At 47.1% G+C, this 12,525-nt stretch overlaps 1 protein-coding gene across 1 annotated transcript; it reads right to left on the bottom strand.

Moving 5' to 3' along the window:
* Positions 1 to 10,949: 10,949 nt before the first annotated feature.
* Positions 10,950 to 11,891, bottom strand: LOC123018041 (vomeronasal type-2 receptor 26-like). The gene has a single exon (XM_044419778.1). The coding sequence runs from the start codon at positions 11,889 to 11,891 to the stop codon at positions 10,950 to 10,952; it is 942 nt and encodes a 313-aa protein (XP_044275713.1).
* Positions 11,892 to 12,525: the final 634 nt, after the last annotated feature.

Below are 12,525 nucleotides of genomic sequence, written 5' to 3'. Positions count from 1 at the left end.
CTTGACCATTATTTAAAGGAAGTTTCTCCAAGTTGAGTGAAATTACAACATCTTCTTTCTTCTTCAGTGATAGGTTTCATCTAAACATTTCTGAACAATTCAAAATCTATCAAATAACTTCCTCACTACCACGATTACTAGTAACTTCAAAAAGATCTATTTAACATCTCAAAGGGAATCCTAACTACTCTGCTTGGTGATAACTTTAAGCCAATTTTCTTTAAACTTATTTAATCATTTTTCATCTAACTTAAACTCCATTTAATCAAATATAGTTAACTCCATATGGTATAACATATAGACTTACCTATATAAATCATTCTTTTTTTTTTTAATAGTAAGTTCTCCTATTTTCAATTACAGATATAGTCAGGGATATCCCTTTAACAATGTTTCATTAATCTAGATTTTTAAGTTTTCACCAACCATATTAAATTAGCCTTTCTGTATCTCATTTGAACATATCAGCCTATTTAAATCATCCCTTTTTAAGATGAAAAGAAGAATGAAAAAAAGAAAGAGAAAAATCTCTACAGTTACAAATAACATCAAAAGCATCCATTTATCATCTCTAAAAATAGCTTAACATCTCTATTTGGTGATTATTAATACCTATAATGAATTCTCTTATTTTCATATACAGATAAAATCAGAAACATCCACTTAACATCTTTAAAAGCACCATTGATTAATCTATTTGGTGATAACTAATACCTATAATATCTTTTAGCTGAAATTTCTTTAAACTGAATTAATAATACTTCACCAACAACAGTAGCTTAGCTTTTCAATGTTGCATATGAGCATACCAACCTCTATGCATCACCCCTTTTTGAAATAACAAGGCAGAAAGTTCTCTTATCTTCCCTTTGATTTTTTTACACCTCTACCAAACCTTTCTGTTTTCTTTACATTGTAACATTGTAATATCTGTAATAGAATGTTCAAATATAGCCACATGAACAAAGCCTCTGTTAAATCGTGAACTGTTTCCTCCTTTTCCAACATAGCAAGCAAATCCAATAACCTCATGCTAATTAGCTCCACAGTTTGTGTCAACTTTTCCGCTCATACAAAAAACTTGCCTCTGATAAATCATGTAATAAATCGTGTCCACCCGTTGTTTCTTTGTTTACATTAGAGTGTCATAGTGTCTGCAGTAGATCACGTGTCTTGGACTGTAGCCCAGCTATCTTCTCTTTTTCCAGCATAGCAAGCAAATCACATAGAGGCATATTGATTCCTGATGTTTCCAAATATCCATCTGCTTGTTGTCTATTTACAAGTCCATCCCATAATAATTTACTTGTTATCTTCCCAGTTTCAAACTTTTCTTCTACTTGCTGGATAAATTGCATATTCTGCAAAGTTTGGTTAATGGAGAAATCTAGCTTATGAAAGCTAGCTTTTTGTTCAATCAAGAAACAGTCAAGTTGCTTAATTAAAACATTCTTCTGCTGCATTATTATTGCTTGTTGGGATAGTTGCAAGGCTATTGAAGAGGTCTGTATTGCCAAAAATGTTTCCTGTATTTCTTCAATTTCTTCCAAAATTTGGCAGGGGTCCAAGAGTCCCAGGAACAAAAGAGTAAAGATGGCCATTATTTCTTGGCAAAGGTCCAACACACAAGAAAGATGCTTCTCTAATTCAATTAATCAGTAGTTTGTTATTTTAATTCTTCGCCCTTGGAGAGATTAAAAAGAAAAAAGATCTTTTCCTTACTTACAAAGAGCTCTGTCTCTCTCTTCTCATAAAATTCGCTGCCTTTCAACTCCGTGGGGGGAAGGGCTTTCTATTTTTCCTTTCCTTATGTCAGTTAGCAAGAAATGCAGCTTTTTCCATGGGTATTTTTGCAGAAAAAAGAAACAAAAATAATTCCCAGTAAATCAGATGCTAATAGCTAAATTAGACTAAACAAAAAAGAAGTATGCCGAGAACTTGCAGAGAGCTAAAATCCCTCTTGTACCATCCGGCTGAGAAAACCTTGGTTTTCTCCCAGTAAGTGCAGAATTGCCATCCCACAGCATCTGGGAGTTATGCCAAGCAATCTATCTTCACCCCTACAGAGCTTAGATTGAGCCCCCATGGCCCACCACCGGATAGTTACCAGCATGATAACGGAGGTTCATTAATCACGTCTGTCTCGTCCTGACGCCATACTTGAATCCACCAAAAGACTTTGATATGAGAATACAGTTGGCTTACCATGGCATTTTGCCACTGAAGGCTCATGTTCAGCACGTTCAGATGTCATGTTATGTCAACTAAAAATCCAAAATGAGCCAGCCAAACAGGATCAGATAGCTCTGGCATTGGTTGTCCCATTTTTACCAAGAATTGTCCGATTTCCTCCCTAAGAGAGTAGAAGCACTGCAGTGAAGACCCCCGACTAAGCCATCTTACCTCATTGTGATACACAACATCTCCATATTCAGCCTGGATGTTGAGTAGAAACTGTTGAAATGTTTGAGTAGAAACATTGAGTAGAAACTGTTGAAAGCGGTGGCACAGGGCTTTGGAGAGAATATAATTAATAGCCTTCATCACTGGTTTCATAACATGATCATATTTCAGATGTTTGGCACAGAGAACTCCTTGGTGAATAATACAGTGGAGTTTTATAGCTTTGCCTCCTTCTTCACTGACTTTGTTACAGACTAGGGTTGATAATCCACTTCGCTCGCCAGCCATGGCAGGTGCGCCATCCGTAATAATCCCAGTGACTTTATTCCATGGTATTTTCATGTCATTTATGGTGGAACAAACAGAAACAAATAAATCTGTTCATCTTGTTTGGTCCTTAAGGCTTTGGAGGACAAGTAGCTCTTCAATCACGTGCATGTCATTGTCCACTCCTCTCAAAAAAATCAATAACTGAGCAGTTTCAGTTGCATCCATGCTTTCATCGCAGGCTAATGAAAAAAGTGAGACTCCACTCCTTTTGCCTCTAACTGTCTCTTAATATTAGATGAAATGTCTTCAATTCTCCATACCACAGTGTTATGAGCCAGGCAAACATTGGTAAACTCTTGCTTCTTCTCAGGACAAATTTTCTCCACCATTTTCATCAGGCAGTCTTTAATAAATTCGCCTTCAGTAAAAGGTTTGCAGTGCTTGGCAATCAGCATTGCCACCTTGTAGCTCACCTTTGTGGCATTTTCATTTGACTCACGGGCTCTTGTGAAAAAGCGCTGCTGTGCCGTTAAAGCAGTTTCCAGTTCCTTCAATTTTTTGCCTCATTCGTTCCCAGTTAGCTTTTTGTAGTTAGCATGTTTCGTCTGGTAGTGCCTCTTGATATTGAATTCCTTGAAAACAGCCAAAGACTCTTGGCAAATTAGGCAGACACGGTTGTTTCATATATCAGTGAAAAAATACTCCAATTTCCACTTCTCCTTGAAGTGGCAGCCCTCCCTGTCAACTTTCCTTTTTTAAGTTACAGTCGCCATTTTAGAAATGTGCACACAAGCCTTGTGTCACAAGGGTCACATGGCAAGAGTGCTGACTCAGGTCTACTGCCATCTTCTGGTGAAATATAACCACCAGCCTTGAAGGAGCAGGAGGCAGCAGGGGACAGCTACGGGAACCGCTGTGTGGTGAAGGGAAAAAAGCCGGCCGGCAGGGATGAGTGACAGGCTGAGCCCGCGGGGAGAAGAGGCTGCAGGCTGCTCAAAATTTGAAAACGGCCTGAAATTGGCCCCCGGGCTGGGCTTTGGACATGCCTGGTCTAATCCCTCTAACCACCTCCTTTCACATCCATGGCGGCAATCTCCCCTGCCTCCCCACCTTACTGACTAGAGGTATCGTCAAGGCTTGCACCTCCAAAACCTCCCTTAAGAGTGCTATCCACCCCTCCTCAACTCGCTTACCTTCCAGTAACCTTTCCCAGGAGACTTTCCCCAGTCTGGCCTTCAGTTGGCCAAAGTTGTCCCTCTTGAAGTCCCAGCTTCTAGTGCTCGACCTACTGCAGGTCCTCAGTCCCCTGATCCCAAAGCAAAGGATGGAGTGATCACTCGCATCCAGAGCTCCTCTAAAGTGTACTTTATCTATCAGCTCCTCTCTATTTGTCAAGACCAAGTCAAGGATGTATCCCCCCCCCCTCGTCGCCTCTCGGACCTTCTGTGTGAAACACTCTCCCTCTATAGCTTCTAGGAAGTGATGTGACCTGGCTCTCACCACTGAGTGAGTCTCCCAAGTAATATCTGGGAGATTGAAATCTCCCATAATTACTGTGTCTCTCCCCTGAGATATCCTTAGAATCTGGCCTGTCAGGGCATCATCCAGGGTCTCAAGTTGACCTGGAGGGCGATAACATACCCCCACTGTCAGGTCTCTTTCCCCATCAAAACCCTTAAGTTTCACCCAGACTGCCTCTACTGAATCCCCATCTGTGCTGCATTCTATCTCATTGCATCCTATAGCTTTCCTGACATATAAAGGCACACCCCCCACCCCTCTTTCCCTTCTTGTCCTTTCTAACATGGTGGTACCCTTCTATGTTCACATTCCATACTTGCCTTTCATCCCACCAAGTTTCTATGATTCCCACCAGGTCATACCCTCCTATTCCCAGGAGAACTTCAAGCTCTTCCTGCTTATTACCCATGCTCCTAGCATTGGTGTACATGCACCTCAACTCCTTCCCACCGCTTCCTTTCCTTGGAGTTCCTAGCCTCCTCCTTCCTCCCATCTCCCCTGATACCTGGCCCCTATTTGTAGGAGCCCTGTCAGTCCCTGCAGTACCTCTAAACCCCTGCTTCCAGAGCCCTGATCCTCTCCCCACACTTGTCCAGTACAGACACATTTCTGGGGGGCCTGAACCCCCCCCCCCCAGCTCAGTTTAAAATCTTCCGGACGAAGCTCACTAGAGCATCTCCAAAGGACCTTTTCCCCATCCTTGTGAGATGTAACCCGTCCCTTGCCAGAAGTCCATTGGCAAAAAACCCAAGTGCCGTGGTCAAGGAACACGAAGCGTTCCTTCTGGCACCACACCCTAAGCCAGTCGTTCACCTCGGAGGCCTTCCTGTCCCGTCATGGACCAATCCCCGGACCGGTAAGATTGACGAGGTCACTTGGGCCTTTAGCTCCCTGAGTTTCTTCCCCAAGGCCTTGAAGTCCCTGGTGATCCCGACCACACCCTGTATGGCTACGTCATTTGTGCCCACATGGATCACCAGGAGCAGCTGGTGACCTCCAGAGAGGACAAGATGCTCCACTCTGTCCTTCACATGCCGGATGCATGCACCCGGCAGGCAGCAACCCTCCCTTGTCTCCAGGTAGGGGCGGCACACTGCCACCTCAGTGCCCCTCAGCAGGGAGTCCCCAACAATAATCACCAGCCACCGTGTCTTCCCAGTGATGGTGGGCGGTCGTACCCTGGCCCTCGCCTCTCCTGTAGCGGCCCCCTTGCCACCTGATGTCCCAGGCTGGGGGTCCTGCTGGTCCCCTGAGGCCTCATCAGCTCCAGCCTCCCCAAATGGAGAGAACCTGTTTCCCAGCTCCAGATTGGTGCCAGGAGGAGGAGGAGACCGTCCTGGCCTCCTCCTCCAGTGGGTGACTTACTTCCATGTCTCCACATCTGCTCCTCCTGTGGCCTTTCCCTCAACACACTGTCCAGAGGGGGGCTGCTCCCAATGGGCCTGGAGAGCTCTTTTGGCCCTCAGGCACCTCACCTCCTCCTCTAGCAGTGTCACCAGCTTGCACTGAGGGCAAGTGTAACCTTGCCTCTCCTGGGGGAGAGGGGTGAACATGTCGCAGCTGTCGCAGTGGACAGCAACGCCCATGACTTCAGTCGAGACCCTCTCCTGGTCTGCCATTGGGATCCCTTCCGAGACCTTACCTTGGTCCCCTGCCTTGTCTGTCCTGCAGTTCCTCTCACTCACCCAGTTCTCCCAGACAAAAAACCCACTTGCATACACACCCAAGGATAAAATAAACTTGAATTTCAATTGGAGGAAAAACAAAGCAAAGCACAGCACAGCACAAAAAAAAAAAAAAAAAAAAAACAACCCTCTGCATCCCAGGGAAGGGAGTTCCTGGACAGCTTGGGCCACAGCTAAGGGACACAGGCAAGGAATGACGCCAAGAGGAAAGAGCCAAAAGGGCTTGCAGTGGCTGAGAGTGGCCTTATCAGTCCCTCAGGCCGGTGGCCCCACCTGTCTGCTTCCTCCTGGAACCCTCTAGCCTCTCTGGCCACGCACTCTTCCTCTCTGCTGCTCCTGCCCCCTGCTCCTCTGCCCAGCTCCTACCTTGCCTACACCATTTCCCTGGCCACTCAGCACTCTCTCCTAGCCTGTGCCACTGCTGCTCTGCTGCTCTGCCAAGAGGCCAGTAGCAAAAGGACTGGCAGTGACTGAGCGCAGCCTTATCAGTCCCTCAGACCAGTGGCCCCACCTGTCTGCTTCCTCCTGTCTCCTCTAGCCTCTCTGACCCTGCCCACCTTCCTCTCTGCTGCTCCTGGCCCTCTGCTCCCCTTCCCAGCTCCTACCTTGCCTTCGCCAGTCCCCTGGCCACTCAGCACTCTTTCCCAGCCTGTGCCACTGCTGCTCTGCTGCTCTGCCAAGAGGCCAGAGCCAAGTGGCCTTTCCCTGTGGAGATGCTGACACTGAAGACGTAGTCTCCTGGTTGGTAATAAATGCGTGGCTGCAGCTCATCCTTGTGCCAGCACCAGGGGCATTTCACCTGCAGCACCCCACAGGAGGTCTCAGGGAGCAGCAGCAGGAAGAACAGTGCCTTTCTGCCAGTGCTTGGCACGGCCTCCATCCTGCCCCTTTCAACAAATAAGAGGAACGATTAGGAAAATGATTTGCTTTGGAAATGGAGATGATGCCAGCCCAGCCAAGACTACAGCCAAAGGGAAGAAGAAATGCGCTGTATAGAGGCCTCCTTCTCTGCCCTCAAGCACTCCCAACCTCTGAGCGGGACAGCAGGGAATGAGGTGCCTTCCTTTGAACATGGATGCAAGACACACCCCTGCAATCTCAAGGTTGCTTCAGCAGCTTCAGGATGGTCTTGGGGGAGGGGACCCCATGAAGTTTAGCAAGAAGACAAATAATGCATTACAATTTCTTTAATTATATGGCCACCTGGCTGGGGCACCTGTGTGGCTTCCAGAACACTTTCCTCAGTCCCAGGATGAAACACCCAGCTGGGAGTTGCATACATCTGAGAACTTTCCCATATGGCCTCATTGAGGCAACCTGTATCAAGGGACTCCTTCAGTCGTGTGCTCTGTAAGTGGCCTTGAAGTCATGACCCCCACCACTTCCCTCCCTGCATTGCCTCAGTAGGGATGGACTTAGGCCCTACAAAACTCTGCTTCACATTGCCCCTGCTGATTTTTGGTGACCTCAGCTGGGTCCCTGGAGGTTATGCTCAGGGCATCTCTAGTTCAGAGGACTGCCAACTTCATGAGGCAGAAGAATTGTTCCTTCTGCACCCAGTCTGAACAGCAGGGATAGGACAGGTTATGACTCTTTCAAACTTTTTTTTCCCTGCAGGTCAGCATGAGCAAATGTCCCTGCTGGAATAAGGATCCTGCCTGTCCTATCCCAGCTATCTCTGAAGGAGGGAAGACACCTTCACTTGGTCTTCTCCTCTCCCCTCCTATTTCCCTTGGAAAACGCTTCTCCTTACATACTGACATTGCCTAATGCCCATTTCTGGTATCCTTTTCCCCTCGGGGGGGGGTGTGTGCTGGGACTGCATGTTTCCCACTTGTGTATACCAAGAATGCTGACAGTAATTGCAAAAATAGTAGAAGTACCCCATCACAAAAATTAACTGAAAGACACTTCAGTGACTGTTCATGGACCAGGTAGGCTGTCAGGCAGCCAGAAAACTGCCTGCCCATTTTGAAGAATTAAGATTTCATGGCACATTGAAACAGCTGTGTAAGAGGGAGCTGGCTGGAGTCACAAGTTCTGTCAGCACTGGTGAGCACAAATGCGACCATGAGTCCCTCACAGCTACTCTGAGCTTACTGGAGAGAAGCCAGCACTCTGGATGCTCAGGCTGCCCGCTCAGCAGTGCAAGATGCAGCCCCCTGAGGAACTCCCAGCATGGCTGAGATGAAGCCACAGAGAAGCTCTGTGGTCCCTGGAAATCCTCAGCCTTCCTTGGCCCTCCTGTTCCCCCACTTGTTGTTGGGGTGCTTTCCCCAGGTTTCTTCTGGCTATTAACCAAGTTACCATGCACTTTTGAAAAGCCAAAGTTCTTGTCTCTTTGAATTTTTTCAGTAGTTTGTGAACTGGGGTCACTGTGTGGATTCATGTGGATGGTGTGAATTGTGGGGGATGCAGATTACATCTGATCTGTGATGTGATTGGTCAATCTATATTTTGTATCATTATGTACTTTGTTAGTGTTATATTCTTACATTTGTAACCTGCCCAGAGTGATGTTTTAATTAATTTTAAATGTGAAGGCTGCTTTACGTCTTGCCCTTTTGCTTGCTTACTTTGTTTTTATATCCTGTTGTGAACCACCCAGAGAGCTACAGTTAAAGGTGACATAGAAATGTAATAAATACTACTACTGCTGCTGGAGAGAATTTGAAAAGAATTTATGACATATGGCGCCACAGCTAAGGTACAAAGTGCAAATCTATAAGGCTCCAGCACCCTTAATTTGTTTTTCTTCTTTGGTGTGACATTTATCATCTGGCAGCATTGCAGAACTTGTCCATCCAATCAGTCTCAGTTGCCAGTTTGCATGTTCTTGGCTCCATGGGATTACTTTGAAGTCTTGCTGAATCCTGAGACTTATCATGATGGAATTTTTGCTTTGTGTTGCTCCTCTTTGACACTTTAGTGAAGGGGGCATCTCTGGGTCCCTGTCTCTGGAGAATGTTGGGACCCCTTGCCATTCATGTGTTGCAGAAAGGGTTTTACTGATCCACTCCAGCTGCAGGATTCCAGAAAATTCAGGCAGAGCACTGCAGGGATATCTGATTAAGCCACTGGAAAGCCTCAGAGCTGCATGGCTGGCAGAAAGAGCAGGGGTCTGACATACCAGGTGACAGTTCCCTGGAAGAAACACACGAAGTCTGCCCAGCTAGAGCATACATGCCATAGAAGTATCCATCCCTCACTGCCAGATGCAACTGGAAGCCAGCACCATCCTCCATAGGGCAGGATACACCCCCTGAGAAATTCTTTCAGCAAGGTGGAGGAAAGTGGCCCCAATCAATGACGGTTGGAACACTGTTGCCTAGTGGTAATATTGTTGTTTCTCTCCTAGAAAGACTAAATGAACTACTTACAGACATGTAAAAATAAACACATATGCACACACAATTTCTACACTGGGATTGTGCCCATCTTCTGATTCTGAGCATATCAGAAATGTCATATAATGTGATAGTATCTAATGCATCACTTTACATTAATAAAGTGTAATATATTCCATGTAATATATTGATGCAGTTGGGCAGTCTGAAAGGATCAGGGACCATCAAGTAGATTTAAGGAAATTGAATTTTCTCAATCAGAGCCTTAGAAACAAAACCATAACTGAATGTCAGGTGAGTCAGCTTGAGGGCTCCAGACAGCCAGGGAAGGGTTAACTTTAAAGTATGGAAAAGACTGCAGATAAGGGCCAGTCCAGGGGGATCTGGTCTAAGGCGTAGGAATTGCTTCCTCCCTTTTCAAGTGAACTGCCTGAAATTAGGGCCACAGGAATTGGAGCAACTATGGCCCGTGCACCTGGAGAAAATGCCTGGCCCCAAGGCTGGGAGAGGGGCCAGCACCCCATGGCTCGGTGGAACTTGTCTGGGGTGGGTAAAGCCAGGAGGGAGGGAGGCTCTTTGCTGCTCTCCTGGGAGGTTCCAGTGGGCTGATCCTGCTCCCGGCTGAAGGTTGTTGTGCTGTCAAAGTATCCTGAATTGTGGAAGGTGGGGCCTCTGTCCGTAGAGCTGAGGCTGGGATATGGGTCTCTTGCTTCCCTTCTGAGTGAGCCAACCAACCCTGGGAGCCACATGTTCCTGGCTGGCTGCATGCTGTAGCTGCTGCTCCCAACTTCTGCTTCTGCGTCCCTTTGCCTCTTTTTCCCTTCTTTCTCCTTTCAGCCTGGATGCTTCAGAACCCCCCATCCCTATTCTTGTCCTTTCAATGCTCTGTTTTCTTCCCCAAGCTTGGGTGAGTCATGTGCTCAATACAGAGGCCGGTTCTGGACTGAGTGAACACGGAGAGTCCAGGAGAGATTTTTCCCAGTTGGCCAGGAAAAGAGAAACCCTGGCTGCTTCCATTACACTGACCAGGCAAGGAATGAAAGGGATAACCATCCTCACCCCAGCAAGGTAGCAAAGGCATCTCTTCCCTTTTTTGCATGTCAGCAGCAACTTATTTCTTGCAAGGAGAAAATAACTGACTGAAAAATTTCCCCCAAGCTGAATGGTTGAACTGTGGCAGGGAAGCCTGAAGGAGACGGGAGTGTTCTCTGAGAGGCAGCATGGCCTGATGGGTTGGTGCCAAGTGGGAGACCGGAGGGGTCCCATCTCCACTGCACAGCCATTGCCTCGAAGCTCCCTGAAGGGCAGGCAGGAGCTGAAGCTGCAGTCCCAGCAGGCCCCAGCCTTGCTGCTACTCTTGGGCTGCAGGGGCTTCAGGGAGGTTGGTGACCTGAAAACGTTTCCAAATGCTTTGAAGCTGCACTCTTATAGCCTTGTCAAGTGCCGGTCACCAAGATTTGTCAGCTGACACTTCAAAATAGAGCATGAAAATCTCAAAGACTGAAAACAGAAACTATAATTTGGAAAAAAGACAAAACACAAAACAAAGCTGAAGAGACTGAGAGGGAGAAATTTCTCATGCAGTTCTTTTTTTTCCAAAGTACTGAAAAATGCAAAAGTTCCCCCCTCCACCATTTCTTTCATTTCTATACTCTCCATATACCCAAAATTGATCTTTGGGCCCTGAGAATCTTGAGCTGCAGATGAACAATGCAAACATACTTTATGCGGTTCTTTTCATCATGAGATGCTCCTTGGTATTCAGGTCCAGTCTCACTAGAATTATGTAGCACTTGGGGAAGAAGACGCAGCACAGCAGCCCAGTGCTAGAGGCCAAGATGGAGAAAACCTGCACAGCCACCATGTATTTGCCCCTGGTGCTGAGGTAGGTGGGCACAAAGGACACCCAGACACTGCAGAAGACCAGCATGCTGAAGGTGATCAGCTTGGCCTCATTGAAGGCCCCAGGCAGCTTCCTGGCCAGGAAGGCCAGCGTGAAGCAGATGGCAGCCAGCAAGCCCATGTAGCTGAGGGCAGCGTAGAACATGGCCACAGAGCCTTCGTTGCACTGCAGGATGATCTGCCCAGGCTGGGAGTGCTTGTCAGAGTCTGGGAAAGGGGGTGACCTGCCCAGCCAGATGATGGAGAGGACTACTTGGACACTGGAACAGAAGATGACAATGGAGTTGGCCAAAGTCCTCCCCAGCCAGTTTCTTGCCCTGTTGCCTGGCTTGGTGGCCAGGAAGGCCAGCACCACAGTGACTGTTTTGGCCAGGAGGGAGGAGATGGCCACTGAGAAGATGATGCTGAAGGCTGCTTGTCGGAGGAGGCAGGTGATGCTTCTTGGCTGGCCAATGAAAAGGAAAGAGCATGCAAAGCAAAGCAGGAGGGAGATGAGAAGAACGTAGGAGAGGTCTCTGTTGTTGGCCTTGACTAATGGGGTCTCCTGGAATTTCCTGAAGATTCCCAATATGATTCCTGTGGCTATGGAAAAGAGTACGGCCATGCAAGTGAGGAGGGTCCCCAAATGTTCTTCATAGGACAAGAAGGTGATGACCTTGGGAATGCACTGATCGTGGGCCAAGTTTGGATGCTGATCCTCTGGACACTTCAGGCAATGCTCTGCATCTGTTGAAAGCAAGGGAAGCAGGACTCTGGCATGCATTCCAGTCTACGTTCTATACATTTCATTCTTCATTGATGCTGTTCTTATTGCTTCTATTATTATTAATAGTCATAGTTCAACTAAGGGCTTGGCTCTGGTATAAGAGGCAACATAGAGTGCTTTCCTGCTAAGCATGGACTTACTGGATCCCTTCATTCTCCAAAGTTGACACATTTCCTTGACACCAGAAAATTTCTGACCCTGGCAGGAAACTCCAATCCTTGCACATCCCAAATAGGTAGGATGAACTTCTGACAATGAAGCATGGGGGCCATGTCTGTGCTGTGAAGGGATGTGATGCAAAGTTGTACCATGCTACTTGGATTGGGCTTTCTCCAGCCCCAACCCCAGCTCTCCAAGTCTTAAGCTATCTTCAAAAATCAGGTAAGAAGCTCTAAAGGAAGGTGCTCTCCCACCCGGGACTCATCCAACCCCACTCCCAGGACCTCAAGATGCAATGAGCCTGACATTGGTTGAGCACCCATGACCAGTAAACATAAGTCACTCTGGGTTCCTTCCCTATCTCCCCAGTCACCAGCCTGCCCATCTTCTGCCACAAGCTCTCCAACAAGGGACTTTGCAAGCACCAGTAACCCTACCTTCTTCCCTCTGCTCTGCAGAGAACACCACCCGT

This window comes from Varanus komodoensis, unplaced genomic scaffold, assembly GCF_004798865.1.
Source record: "Varanus komodoensis strain SLA01 unplaced genomic scaffold, ASM479886v1 scaffold108, whole genome shotgun sequence".
NCBI classification, from domain to species: Eukaryota; Metazoa; Chordata; class Lepidosauria; order Squamata; family Varanidae; genus Varanus; species Varanus komodoensis.
This window is presented reverse-complemented; position numbering and strand designations above follow the sequence as displayed.

Bases quoted from the DNA above. Each gene is read 5' to 3' on its own strand.
- LOC123018041 (XM_044419778.1), bottom strand. From the start codon at position 11,891: ATGCATGCCAGAGTCCTGCTTCCCTTGCTTTCAACAGATGCAGAGCAT.